The sequence below is a fragment of the Odocoileus virginianus genome, chromosome 22, assembly GCF_023699985.2.
Source record: "Odocoileus virginianus isolate 20LAN1187 ecotype Illinois chromosome 22, Ovbor_1.2, whole genome shotgun sequence".
Classification (NCBI taxonomy): Eukaryota; Metazoa; Chordata; class Mammalia; order Artiodactyla; family Cervidae; genus Odocoileus; species Odocoileus virginianus.
In genome coordinates this window covers 13,604,594-13,618,622 of record NC_069695.1, presented here as the reverse complement: position 1 = coordinate 13,618,622, position 14,029 = coordinate 13,604,594, and the positions used below count along the sequence as shown (strand labels likewise).

Below are 14,029 nucleotides of genomic sequence, written 5' to 3'. Positions count from 1 at the left end.
AGAACTGGAATCTTTCTGAATAATGAGAGAGGGCTTGAAATTCCCAGGGGGGAGGCTGGCAGTTGGAGGAGCCAGTCCGGGCTGCAGGAGAGCAGAGAGGCGAGAGGATACGGCGCAGGCCAGGCGATGCACAAGGCCCAACACCTGACTGTGAGTTCATGAGGGATTTTGGGGGGGGGGTGACATAGGCCCTCCTCTGTGTCCGTGATTATACCTTTCGTGATGTGACATTGTATTCTCGAGTGCTTACATTCCTTTAGGATTGCTCAGTGAGATGTGGAGTTCTAGGTTTCGGGTGAACTGAGGTCAAAACAGCTGGCAGGAGCTTGGGGAAGGAGAGGTGGGGGAGGTGACCCCAAGTGACACCCACTTTCCTTCCAAAAGATATGCTAAGTCACTGTACTGAGAGCTGGGGACTCCAGGGATAATAGGATGCCCTGTGCCCCTCCTCAGGACAGCCCAGGTGGTGGTAGCAGCCACCTGCGTGAGGACTAGGGCCGGGGCTGGCAAGACTTTCTTGGTGGTGGCATTAAGCTGAAGCTGGGCCTTCCAAGCAGCCAGGGCAGTTCAGACTGTGGGCTGAAGTAAGTGCAGGTGAATGGTGTGATGCTGACGGCAGGTGTGGACCTGTCAGGCCTCAGAGTGCTGGCAAGTGGCTGAACCCACACCCTACAACATGGCAATTCCACTCTGCATCTGTCCTGGGGGGACACCTTCATATGTACACAAGGATGCTTACTGCAGGTGATTGTTTACAGTGGAAAGTTAGGACCCACCTAGGTGTCCAGTGTTGGGGCTACAGTAAATAACCACGGCAGTGTCATAGGTGGAATGTTATGTGTGCAGTAGTTACAAAGAACAGGCCAACAACACCCAGGTCTGACTATCTTGACAGAAAGATGTCAAAGGTACCCCATTGTCTGCAAAAAGCACCCATATAGAATGATATCTTTTATGTAAAAGTTAAAACTGCAGAGTAGTGTTATGTATTTCCTATTGGCATATGTACATGGATGCAGAGAAAAGGCTTGGCAAGACTTGGACACAGGAGAGAGTGTGGACCGTTCTGGAATCTGGGGCCCAGGAGAACTTCTATGCAGGTGGTGAGGCAGGCAGTGAAGATCTGGGAATCCCATGAAAGGCTCAGGCCAGATCTGGGGTTGGAGGGGAGCCTTGATGAGTCCAAGTGAGAGAGTGACTCATCCATCTTTGGATGGGTTAACTGGGGAAGCCTGGAGGGTAGATTGGATTTCAGAGGTCTGGCACAGGGCTCGCTAAGCAAGGTGTGATAAGAAAGGTGTGACAAAGCTGACCGAGCTGATCTGAGGGTCATTTACAGAGAGACTCTCCAAGACCAGGTGACTGACTGGATATGGGTGGGAGGGAGTGCTGACAGAGAGAGGGGTGTCAAGGTGACTCCTAGATCTGGAGCAAATGATTAGATAAGTGGAAGCTTTCACTTACTCAGCAGTGAACAAAGTCCGAAATCATCAGTGACTGAGCCAAAAGCTCCAGCTTCCACAATGGGACGTCAACACGGGAGGGAAGGAGGAGAAGGACGAGACAGAATGGGGCAAAGACTTCTCTTGCAATGTCATAATTACTAACAGAGAAAAAATCTGAACCTAAACACCAAGGAGAATGGATTGCATCATTCTTCATTTATACTTTCACTCATTTATTCATTCAACAGATATTTTCTGGTGGGAAACGAAGTCCAGAGCCCCTTCGTTCTTCCTCGGGTGGAACCTGCTCCGGGGGACTCCCTTTCCCCTTCCCACCTTCTCAGGGAGCCCTGGGGCCCGACTCCCCTGGGATCTCGAGCCCAGGCTAGGGCTCCTTCCCGCAGTCTGGCTGCTGGAGTCACCAGCCAGCTGCAGACCCGCTTAGCTAACACCTGCTGTCCTTAGCCCGGAGTTACTTTCCTGTTCACCAAGTAGCGGACGTTTCAGCACTAAAGGTCATGCCTGGCTGAGGCTTGGGCTTAAGGAGACCCCAGTGAACACAAGCTGGTTGATGTGGGAATCTATCTCCCCAGACACGCGGCTATGAGGAGGACCGCAGACGGGGTTAGGAGCCAGCCGCCTGGCTCTCCTCCCCAGGCTGTAGCCTGGCTTGTGGGGCTTCTGCCAGAGTTAGGTGAATGGAGAGGAAGAAGGGAGCCTGAGAAGTGAGGAAGGGTGAAGGTGGCAGAGAGAGGGGCACTCTGGCAGGGAGAGGGGCCAGGCTGGTGGGAAGCAAGTGTGGACGGAAATCTTCCTTTGGTAAAACCCCTGTTAAGTCAGAGCTGGTAGGGCCTTGGATCCCACTATCCAATTAGATGGTTTTCAAGCTTTTTTGGTAGCCACAGAGCCCCTTGATTAATAGAAGGCTTGCTTGGCACCCCAATTGATAGGCCAGGTCAGAGTGGTCCCATGGGGGAGGAGGGGGATGCCTGTCTGCTACACCCACTCTTCCGTGGCTCCCTCGGGCCTCCACACTGTCTGGAGTTCTGCACAACACAGCTGAGCTGATTCACATCAGGATCCTTCTTTCACAGATGAGGAAACTGAGTTCAGAGATTCTCAGCCATAGACAGAGTGGATGGCAGACCCAGCCCTCCAGACCTCTATCTCGTTCAAGCCTCTGTCGAGGCAGCCCCCCAACTCTGCAGTGCTCACCTCCACACTCATGATCCACGGGCAGTGAGCTGCATTCTCTGAAGATGACCCAGCTCCATATAGCCAGCAACCTGGGTCTCACACGGCCTCTTGCCTGCTCAAGTCCTATTCCCACTCCACATGCAGGACCCAGGGCCCTGGTGTAGGCTGAGAGGGGGACCAGATGCCCTTGGAGGATGCATGGGGCAGATGCCACCCCAAAGGTCAACGACACCCCAGAAAGGTCCCAGACAGCCTCAGGGACCAAGAGGAGCTGGCCCCCGGAACAGAAGACCAGAGGAGAGGGGTGCGGTAACTTGGGGGCCCCGCCTACCGTTCCTCTCTCAAACTTGTTGGTGCGGTTCTCTGACTTGCCCAGGTACCGCTCCCCCGTGTCCCCGAGGTCCCCATAGATGGTGATGTAGACCTTGGCGTCCGTCCCAGCCCCGGGAACGTTTCCTGTGAAGATCTGCACCGAGTACAGCACAACTGGGTGGGCAGTCGGACAGACACACAGACAAAGGGAAGAAAGGGACAGCATTGTTTAGTTTGGGGGACTGGATTTGTAGGCGGAGTCGAGCTTGTGGCCCAGCCCTCAAGGAGAACTCAGTGTCCTTTTTGTCTGCTCCATTATGCAGCTCTGCTACAAGTCCGGCTGGATTCAGCAGTGGGACGTTCGCCTCTAAGAGACCCAAGGGATGGAGACTTTTCCAGCATCCCTCAAAACACCCATCACCACCCCCAGGAAACTGCCTGCCACGCATGCACACCGTGGTCACTAAATGCACATGGCATGACACATTGACAAAAATGTGCCTTCCCGTTGGAGGGTGACCAGTATCAATGCCAAATCCTTCTAAACAGTTTATGGGAAAAAAATTAAGTATATTTAAAAGAATAGCTTCCCCTCAGTGTCTCTTCCCTTATTTGCATTTCCTCTTCAACCAACCTGCCCCAGTGTTCCAGGGAACCACCCCCCACCAAAGCTGCAATCACTGTCACCTACTCTTTGGTCTCCCACGGCCTTTGGAAAGGGCTCAAAAAATACTTGGTGTGACAGTTATTACAGATTATTAAGGAAAATAAAACCAAACACTGTCTTGTTTTTGTTTTGCTGCTAAGCATTCATCAGGGAAGAATAAAGTAGTCACTCACACAAGCCCCCACCCTGGGTGGGGGGAAGACACATCTGTTTCTATGATGGCTAAGCATTTTGTGTCCCCTCTCCACAGTCCTTTGTGCCAGGAGCTTTGGAGTTTCAGGCCAAGGAAGAGGGGACTTAGCTGGATTATCCCCAAGGGGAAGGATGGAAGTTGTGGCTTTGAGGTGAAGGTGAAAATGGCCCAACTGGGAAGAAGTTCAGTTTCCCCAGCCTGGGAGCAGGTGTGGGTTCGAGAGTGCCTATGGTGGTAGGAATTCCCTACCTGCCCACAGGGACCCAAGGAGACAGCTGCCAAGCCTGTCTGAAGCCTTGAAGCAAGGAGGCCTCCAGGGTGAAGACAGGGTCTTTTGACAAAGCCGGGCTCCCTGGAGAAGCCTTTCTGGCCACCCAGAGAAATGAAACCTGTGTGCTGGCTCACAGCCAGCAGCCACAGTCTCACCAGACAGCAGGAGGCCACAAGTAAAGGTTGTTCTCACTCTGAACTGAAGGCCAGGTCCCTGCTGTGAGCCTTAGGATTTTTATAAGACCCTATAAAAGGGGATGCCCCCTCCCTGCAGTGATTGAGATGGACTTTCTTACCAGCCCATGCAAGTGGGCTCAGAACCACATGTAACTAAATGCAGGAGAGTCAGGTGATGTAAGCTGCTCTACCCGTGGGTATGGAACACACTCACACCCACAAGATGGTTCCTATTATCCTCATTTTCCCTTGGATCTGTAGCGTTATTCTTCCCTGCTCCTCTTCTGCCTCTCTCTGCTCCTTGAGCAGCCTTATAGGTTCCTAAACATCTGCCTTGCCCTAGATGCCCATGTCTTCCAGTTCTGCTTCCCACAGCTCTTGCCTGTGAGTTCCACAGGCTGTATCTCCAGCCCAGGTCCCTTCTGTGCTCTGAACCCACATCCCTGTGTCCACCTGGACTGGACCACAGGCCACAAGCTCACATCCAGTCCTGAACTCCACCCCTTTCCCATCCTCCCATCTCCATCTCTCCACCCCACCCAGCATCTGCTGGCCACACCTCCTTGGTGCACCAGGAGATCTGCTTCTGAAGGCTTGTCCCCTCTGCGAGCAGGATCCAGCACTGGCCACACTTGAACCCTGGCCCCGCAGCCCCCACCTTGCTCAACTCAGCACAGAATCCAGCCAGAATTTCACATACACATTAATAACATCTTCTTTTGTCTAAAGGAGTCAACATAACCCACACCTGGCTGGCTGATATGACATGAGGTAACACCAGGAATCTTGCCGGAGTTTGGACACAGCAGTCGACTGTCCCCACCCTCCTCACTTGTCCTCCGCATCTGTTTCCTGGTTGTTCATTCAGACCTGCTCCACACCTGGGCGGGACCTTTTCAAAGGCGGCCCTTGTCCCAGAGAGGAGTGTGATGTCCCCAGGGCTGTGATTTAAATGGACTTCCTGCCCCTCACTGCTCTCTCCAGTGCTTTTGGGAATTAGCAAAACCGACTCAGCTTCTGGGTGCTGAGCAGTGCGGTCGTGCAGTCAAATCCTGCTATTTCCGGATCCTCCTCCCTCCCCATCCCACCAAGGCCACCCAGCTCTCCGTGAAAAGATGTTTCCCTAGAAACACCACCCAGCGCAGAGGGGTTCGTGGCATGCTGTTAACGCAGAACAGCCAAGGGTGCCGTGAGGACAGCTTTCCAGCGTGTCCTCTGGGATCCAAGTAGAAAAGCGAATGATCCCCCAGATTCAAACTAAAACACATTCAGAGAAAGGGATGTGGGTAGGGAAAGGCATGTCATTGAGGTAACACTTGTTTTTATGTCTAAGCAAGTGGCAACTCAGATGAAAAGAAATGTCACAGCTACAGCAGGGGCTCAGTTTAGGTTGAGGTCTGAGCCTGGAGCAATGCCACCCAGTAAGGGAAGGGAGAAGAGCACTCAGAGACCAGTCAGAGAGGTAAGGAGATGTTTGGAGAGAGTCACATGGAAATTTACATTAGCATATGTAAAATAGATAGCCCATGGAAATTTGCTGTTTGACGGGGGAACTCAAACAGGAGCTCTGTGACAGCCTAGAGGGGTGGGATGGGGAGGGAGGTGGAAGTGAGATTCGGGAGGGAGGGTCATGTGGATGCCTATGGCTGATTCGTGTTGATATTTGGCAGAGAACAACAAAATTCTGTAAAACAATTATCCTTCCATTAAAAAAACAAATAAATAAAGGAAAGAAAATGGTGGTTCCAAAGCAAAGGAAAGTGTGTGCTCAGGCTGGTGCAAATTCTGCAGGAAAGAGCCTCATCAATGAGGAAAAGGTGGCTGGCACACACAGAAAAGAAACCCATGGCCTTGGACGCTGAAGCTACACCCAGCCCCGGAGAACAAACACCAGAGTTACAGTTCCGTACAAAGCCGGGAAGCTATCTGATTCACACTAGGTAGGGACAGCTGGATCCAGCAAGAGCAGAGAGGACCAAGTCCCGCAGATTAGAAGCCAAATTAACTAAGCTAAGGGAGAGAACGAGAACCAGTTGTGTCCAGCCACAGGAGAGCACATACGTGGATGTTTGCTCACACTGTCAGACCAGGGGAGGGTTTGAGCACAAGACTCAGGGTGAGGGCGCTGCGACTTTGAAGAACAGCCGTGCCATTTATTAGCTGAGTGAACAATGGGGGTTGTGTAACCTCTGTGAGCCTCAGTTGCCCTCGCTATGGAGTGAAGGTAATTACAGACTCTGCCTCCGAGGTGCAAAGGCTCCGCCCCGCACAGGGCAAGTGTCCAACGAGCGGGGGTTCTGCCGATGGTGATGAGGGCTATCGCCCCACACTTACTGTCCAGAGGCTCCTCCACTTCCTTGTAGACTTGCCTTAAAGACCCATCTCTCATGTATTTCTCGGTGAAGATGTCATAAGGGACCAGTTCTCGAATGGTCTTCTTGTCATCCTCCGAAGTCGCAAGCCATCGATCACAAGGGAAAGTCAAGGTCTCTGTACCCTGGGGTGAGGAGAAAGGAGGAAACTGAGCCCTTCATGTGGAAACTGCCAACTTCAGTCATTCATCACCCGGATCAACACTCACGGGGACCAAGCTCGAGGGTGATGGAGCCCCGCTGATAATGCTAAAGCCCCAGGGGAGGCCCCCAGCCCTGCCCCAATTCCAGCAGATCCAGTCTTACTTAAAGCACTTCTGAACCATGTCAGGGGGAGGCTCTGGAAGGTGGAATTCCCCAGGTCACTTGAAAATGGATACCCAAACCCCATCCCACAGAGTAAGACTCAGCTGGCTGTCGGAGGAGAATCTGTATTTTAAACTTCTCCCAGCTCACTCATACCACAGCCATGACTGACCGCTGCCTCCTAGCTTTAGAATTCTGTGGTTTCAGGAATGTTTTCCAAGTTGTGTGGATGGCTTTCTTTCTCTAAGTTGACCTTGAGTTGCAGGAAGGACACACTTGGTCACTCACTAGTAGCATGGCTTTGGGGGTGAGGAGCAGAGACACGGCTGCCCAGACCCTTCTTCTTGAAGGTTTTAAAAGATTGTGCCTTGGGCCTGCTTTAGTTCCAGCACTTGGCGTGAACTAGCTGAATTTTCCTTAGATGATTTTTATCTCAACTTAAAAAGGCTACAGTTTCTTATAAGAAATCTGACTTGAATCTCTTCTGAAAAACGACAAAAGAAACAGCAGGACAGACCAGTCAGAAACTCACATCTTTATCTGGGAGGAGCCTGCGGATGTCCACGTGGGAGCAGTGCCAGCCAGGATTCATGCCTGTATTATCGTGGCCAATCCGGATTTTTTCAATGATTTCTCCCACGTCTTCTAACTTGGGGAAGGAGAAAACACACCAGATGTAGGCTGAACAGTCCAGGAAAGTACAACCTCAGCAGAACCCTGCCTCCCGAGGGCATCTACCTTAGAATCCCTTTGAACTTCCAGGGGTCACTTTCTCCCAGTCAGTCCCTCCTGTTCGGTCAAACCAGCCCCTGCTTTCCCTTCATTACACACACTGTGCTGACACCTCCCTTCCTCTCCCCGACTTAACACCAGCCTAGACTCCAGAACTCAGTTCAATCAAGCTCTGGGAGGGTGTTCCCCCTTTTCATGGTGGAGCCCAGCCCCCAGTCTTCTGTTACTAGCAGAGGCTTGAGGCCTGAAGATGCGTTCTGGTTCTGCCCAAGCCCTGTCTTGCTAGTCTGACCTTCTCCTAGGCCCCTAAGGGCTGCTTCCATCTCCAGCCACTTCTCTTCTGTGTCAAATTCCAGTCCCTCAAGCCTGACATTTTCTTGCCACAGGGCCTCTGCATCAGCTTTGCCTGCCCCTTCCCTTCTTCTTTACCTAAACTGGCGTTTGCCCAACCTCATTATTCGGGTCTCACTCAGCTCAAGGATATTTACTCAGGGAAAGCCCCTGATCACCTTGGTGGTTTAGTCACTAAGTCACGTCCAACTCTTGCAAGCCCACAGACTGTAGCCTGTCAGGCTCCTCTATCCACGGGATTCTCCAGGCAAGAATACTGGAGTGGGTTGCCATTTCCTTCTTCAGGAGATCTTCCGGACCCAGGAATTGAACCTGGGTCTCCTGCACTGCAGGCAGATTCTTTATCAACTGAGCTATGAGGACCTGATCACCTTAAAAAGCTCAAATCTCTTCATGATAGGGTCTGACGGCATCCTATCTCACACACACACACACACACACACACACACACACACACACACACACACACCAGCACTTCTCACAGTCAGAAGTTTGCATTTACTTGTGTGAAACCTTCTCCTCCATCACTGAAAGTCATAAGGGCAGGCACCACATCTGTTTTGCTCATCACGGCATCCCCAAAACCCAGAACAGAGCCCTTGACCTCGGTACTCAATACCTAATGGCAGAAAGGATGAAAGACTGCTTCCTCATCTGAGAAATGAGTGTGACAAAGTCAGCTGGGCTCTCTCACACCTCAGCCACCAAGGTGTGCATGAAAGAGCGATCCGTGCAGACGTGGTGAGTCCCTGAAATTCAGGAGGTGCCATCTCTCATCTCTCCTGCCTGGAGCCTATGGGCACACAGTGCCAGAGTGGGACTCAGCTAGGAGTGACTGACTTCCAGATCCTTTCCTCGGAGCCTTCGAAAGAAGCAGCAAGGTGGCCAGACACAAGGCAAGGCATCCACAGAGTTGGCACCTGCCTCCTTGGCTCTCTCTGTCAGGCTGCCCTCCACCAGATCCCACTCTAGGGCCTCTGGGAGCCTCGGGGGCCTCTCCCACGTCTCATGTGTCATGTTCTCCCCTGAAATGGTGCTGTATGTGTCAGTTCGTACCCTGCCTCATCCCTATAGGGATCTGGGCAATCGCAGGTGGAAACAGACAAGGAAGTCGGGGTAAAGGGAAGAGGGCCGGGAAACATAGTAATACCCAGATGCCCTGGCTCATGCTTGGTGCATGCAACTCATGCCTTTGGCATTGACAGGTCGAGGTTAAGGAGGGTGTGCAGACTTGAGCTTCCTGGCAGCCTCTCTGCAGCGCTTTCTGCCTGGCCTGCTCCATCAAGGACTCAGTGCTACAAGGAGATGGCACAGTCAGCTCCAGGGTGGATGAAGACTCCTGATGAGTGAATGGCATGTGAATGAGTGATTGAGCCATTCACCAAACATGGAGCCTCTATAAGCCTAGACAGATGTGACCTGGGGATGAACTAGAAGAGCTCCCAGCACTGCACACCCTCCACACACACACACACCCACTATTGACAGCCACGGGCAAGCCCATCAGCACCGCTTGAGGAATGTCCACCTGCTCCCACCCACCTCCATCCTTCCCAGCTGTAGTGCTACAAGCTGCATGATCTAGACAAGTCTCTTGACCTTCTAGGCCTTAACTGCCTCATCTATCAAATGGGGAGATTGCTCAGCCAAAGGCAGGGACATGGGCAGGACAACCCTTCAAGGTCACTTCTGTGTCTAAGATAACAGACGTGCTTCTTTTTGTCAACAATTCTCTCCTTCCAAGTGACCAATATGGTGTCACTTTGCCAGGAGACACCTTGAGTTAACAAACTCCCCACCAGCCAGCTCACCCACACTTCATCAGAGATGTGGTGTCCCCCACGAGCTCCTGGACTTTCTGAATCATTAAACAGAGACCAGTGAATGCACGGGGCCTCACCCTTTCACAATAGGAGAAACAGGAAGCTCCGGGCGAGATCGTGACTTACAGGATCTGCACTCAAGGACACTGAGCTGCCAGGTAGCTGGCAAAGGGGGACAATGACACCATCTGACTCTTGGAATGGTGATGAGGATTAAGTGAGGTGATACACCCCCAGTGCCAAGAACAAGGCTGGCACATGGGGAGTGCCCAGTAAATATTAGCTATTGTTATTTTCCCAGCAGATCCGTGTGTCTGAGGATGAGGCCACAGAGAGGGTGGGCTTGCTCCTGAGTCAGAGTCTGAGCAGAGCTAGAATCCAGGGTTATGGGCTCACTTGCAGTCCAGCACTCCTCCTCTCACCTGAAGATCAGTGGGAAACGAGAAACAGAGAGATGGGGACACAAACCGAGCTCATTTGTGTCTAAGTTCTCATACTCCCCCCAACACCCAGGTAGATTTGGAAAGAAAAAAAAAAATTGCAACAAATTACTGGCAAATTATAGCTGCCTATTAGGCAGACTTCAATGATGGAACTTCCCGGAAGCCAAGGTGTGATCACACTCAGGCCTCTGACAGCATCCGGCTGGGATGACGCATGCACCGGGACATCTCCGTGGGTGAGATGCTGCTTCGTGTGGGTAGATGAATCACCCTTGAATTCTCCATGTTAAAAAATCTCCACCAAGGTGGCAACCTTCCCACAAGTGCTGACTGTTCCTGGAGAGGGTGGGGAGGGGAAAGGGAGTTCCCCGGGGCAGATGCAACCCGAGGAAGCAAGATGGGGCTCTATGCTTTGTCTCCCACCAGAAAATAAGGGGCACATCTCCCAAGGTCCCTACTACCTGGAGAGCCCAAGCCCCTACCCCTTGTTCTTCAGAGTCATCCCCTTTAAATCCTGTTCCACACATCCTATAGCCAAGTTACATCACTCTCCTATCCCCTCTTGTCAAACTTCAAGCCACACGCTGTGTTCCCTTCCACCTCTGGCCCTCGGCCATGATGTCCCCCTTGCTAGGAAGTCCTTCCCTCCTTGGTCCCTCATATGCCCACTTTCAGGTCCAGCTCAAAGCTACCACTTCCAGGGAGTCCTCTCTGGTCTCTGAATACCTACAGCACACTCAGCCAGCCCCACCATTTGCTCTCATAGGCTAGTGGACAGCAGGGGCTAAGGGCACATATTCTGAGCCAGTCCTTCTGGCTTTGAGTCCTGCTTCCACTCTGCCTTGGCTGTGTGATTTCATGGAAGCTACTAAACTCTCTGTGCCTTGGTTTCCCCATACTTAAGCATGGATAATCACAGTGCAGAGTTGCTCCGAGGGCTAAGTGACCCTATGACAGCGTCTTCTTACCCCCAGGAGCAGCTATGATGATGATCACCAGACCCTCTCCTTAGCCTCGTGTGAGATCTGGGCTTCCTCAGTCAGACTGCAAGCCCCTTGCAGGCATGGTCTGGGTCCTCTGCTTCCCTGGTCTCTCCCACCCCACCTGGCACAGAGTGGGGTGCACAAGGAGGCACGGGATGGGTGTACAGAATACCCAGGTGTGGATGCGGTGACATACATCCACAATAAGCATCGAACAGCAAAACTCTCAGGCCGGAGCTGAGGGGGAACCAAGGAATACATGGGATGCTCTTTTGTATTGGCTGTAGCTTGACAGGTAAGCAGGAGACAATAATGTGATGAGGAAGTCTGGAAGCCAGCTCTCTCTGTGGCTCTGCTGTTGGTGGCACTGGAGATGGCCCCAGTGGAATTGTGCTTCTAGCTTCCTTAAACCCTGTCCACTCATTATCACCTTTGACTCAGACACTGGTCCCGGAGAGGGAGGGTCACTGTCCTCCTGGCTCCTCAGATGTACTGAGGTTCAGAGAGCTTGGATGAACTGCCATCTCCCTCACTCACAACACCCCATCAAATGAAAGACACATGCCAGACTCTGGACAAGGGCTCCGTCTCCTTGCCTTCTGGTCCAGCCTGCACCCCTGTCCTGGCTCCCCTGGAAGCCTGCTGGATGCCAGTACCTCCATTATGAAGCGGGAGGTGGACTTCCTCTCAAAGAACAGCTTCTGTTCCCTCTTGTTGGTGCACAGGTACTTCTGCTGGGTGCACACGGCATCGCAGCCATAGATGACGATGAAGATGTTGGCGTCTGTCCCAGCAGCAAAGACATCACTGGTGTAGAGGGTGATTTCGTAAGGGACAACTGAGGGGAGGGGACAGAGGGCAAAGTCAGAGGGGAAGTGAAAACAGGAAACAAATGCAGGCAGGTCAAGTTCTTCACCAGCACCACCACTCTGGATCTGTCCCTTCACTGCTAGCTGCTACCCAGGTGCCTGAACCTTCATGTGGTTGCCTAGCAACCCAGGGTGGAGGGAGGTATCCCAACATGCCTAGTGTCCATCAAAAACCGCTGTCACCTTAGACTAGGGTCTCCATGCCTCTCCCATCACAAAGCTAGTACAACAGGTTGGGTGAAAGCACAGACTCTGTCTAGCCTGACTGTGACCTGTGCAAGTCACCTTGAGGAGCCTTGGTTTCCTTACTTGTTACAGCATCCTCAGTGCAGTCCTTGGTGCAGACATCCTATACACTGGAGCATTATGTTTCAGGGTACAACTGCCAATCAGATCAGCCAGTCTACAGTGGTGAGAGTCCTTTCTCTTCTCTTCTCATCCCTTCTACCACTCATCCACTGGCTCCACACTGCCCTGCCCCTCCCCGGCAACACAGACTTTCAGATGATGATAGAGGAAGCGAAGTGTCAAAAATTCACCTAATTGTCCCACTTTCTCCTTTTCTCTAGCTGAGAAAGGAATTACATTTAGCTTCTTTTCAAGTTTTTCACACACACCCCCCCCCCCCATCAAGATCAAATCTTACAACAGTGATTTCTTGGGTGTGTTAATGACTGGAGTGAGGACTGGTTAAGGGGTTGATAATGACCCTTCACTGTTAACCTTTGGAGAAGGAAATGGCAACCCAGTCCAGTACTTTCGCCTGGGAAATCCCATGGACAGAGGAGACTGCAGGCTCCAGTCCATGGGGTTGCAAAGAGTCGGACACGACTGAGCAACAACAAAACAACAAGCGTTAGCCCTTATCTTTTCTCCTTTTTGGGTCTTACAGCCACCCTACACTATTATCTCTATTTTGCAGACAAGGAAACTGAACTCCAGAGAAGTCAGTTTCTCTGCCTGTTGTCATCAGCTAGTTTGGAGTAGAAATACATCCTGTATTTCCTTTCCCTCGATCTAGAGCTCTGTCCACAGCAAGCACAGGGCCCGGGGAATTCCCAAAGTGGGCCTGGCCACGGGTCAACCCCAGATGAGGGACTGGGAGTTGGCAGGTGGATGAAGAGGTCTCGGAGAGAGGCCCAGCCTTGCCCTGCAGGACTCCTACATGGTGTGTACCGCCTTGTCTGAAGCTCCGCGTGGAAAAGGTCCCTGACGATGGTGCCGTCATCTTCATTCTTGGCCAACCAGCGGCCACAGGGGAACGTCATGCACTTTCCAAGGGATGGGGCGTCCACCTCTACCCAGTCTACAAACCAGCCTGGAGCCTTGCCTGGAGGGAAGGAGACACAGAACCCCTCAAGGATCTCTGCACAGAGGCTTCCTGTATACAACTCCAGGGACTCCAAGCATCCTTCCCTAGCCATAGGCACCAGCGTGGACTCATCATCCCTTTTGCTTACAGCAGTGTGGATTGATTCCTGTGTACCCTACCGGATCCTACTCTGGGCTGCTGTCAGTGAAATGAACAAGAGCGAAGGGACATGGGGAAGAGATGACAGGAGGCAGAGTCTGAGAGGAGGGAAGCAAAGAACCGTCCAGGGTGGAAGGTATTCCAAAAAGGGAACCCAGATCCCAGAGAGAGCCTATGTTACCGAGGACTCCACACTTTCATCCAGTGGCAGGGTGACATGCTGGGCTCCCTGGCCTCAGTTTATGATGGGAAGGGAAGGGAAGCCAGTGAAGGACTGATGCTTCTCCCTGGGAAAATGAGTGCTCAGGTTTAAAGAAGGAAATGGAAGCCAGTCAGGCAGAGACTGTGTCCCTCAGTCCCAGAGGCAAGGAGAAAGGCCTCCTTCCTCAGGCTCACAGGATATGGTTTGAAGACCAAG

General features: G+C 52.2%; 1 protein-coding gene across 4 annotated transcripts in view; it reads right to left on the bottom strand.

The window, feature by feature from the left end:
* LOC110123204 (lipoxygenase homology PLAT domains 1) overlaps window positions 1-14,029 on the bottom strand; it is a 90,021-nt gene that overhangs the window by 56,303 nt on the left and 19,689 nt on the right. For 3 of the 4 annotated variants that reach the window (XM_070452622.1, XM_070452621.1, XM_070452620.1), the window contains 5 exons: window positions 13,306-13,470; window positions 11,928-12,109; window positions 7,472-7,588; window positions 6,596-6,758; window positions 2,974-3,128 (listed from right to left, as the gene is read on the bottom strand). In XM_070452622.1, the coding sequence (XP_070308723.1) occupies window positions 2,974-3,128; window positions 6,596-6,758; window positions 7,472-7,588; window positions 11,928-12,109; window positions 13,306-13,470 (782 nt within the window). The remainder of the gene's footprint in view (window positions 1-2,973; window positions 3,129-6,595; window positions 6,759-7,471; window positions 7,589-11,927; window positions 12,110-13,305; window positions 13,471-14,029) is intronic. The other variant, XM_070452623.1, reaches the window with a different exon arrangement.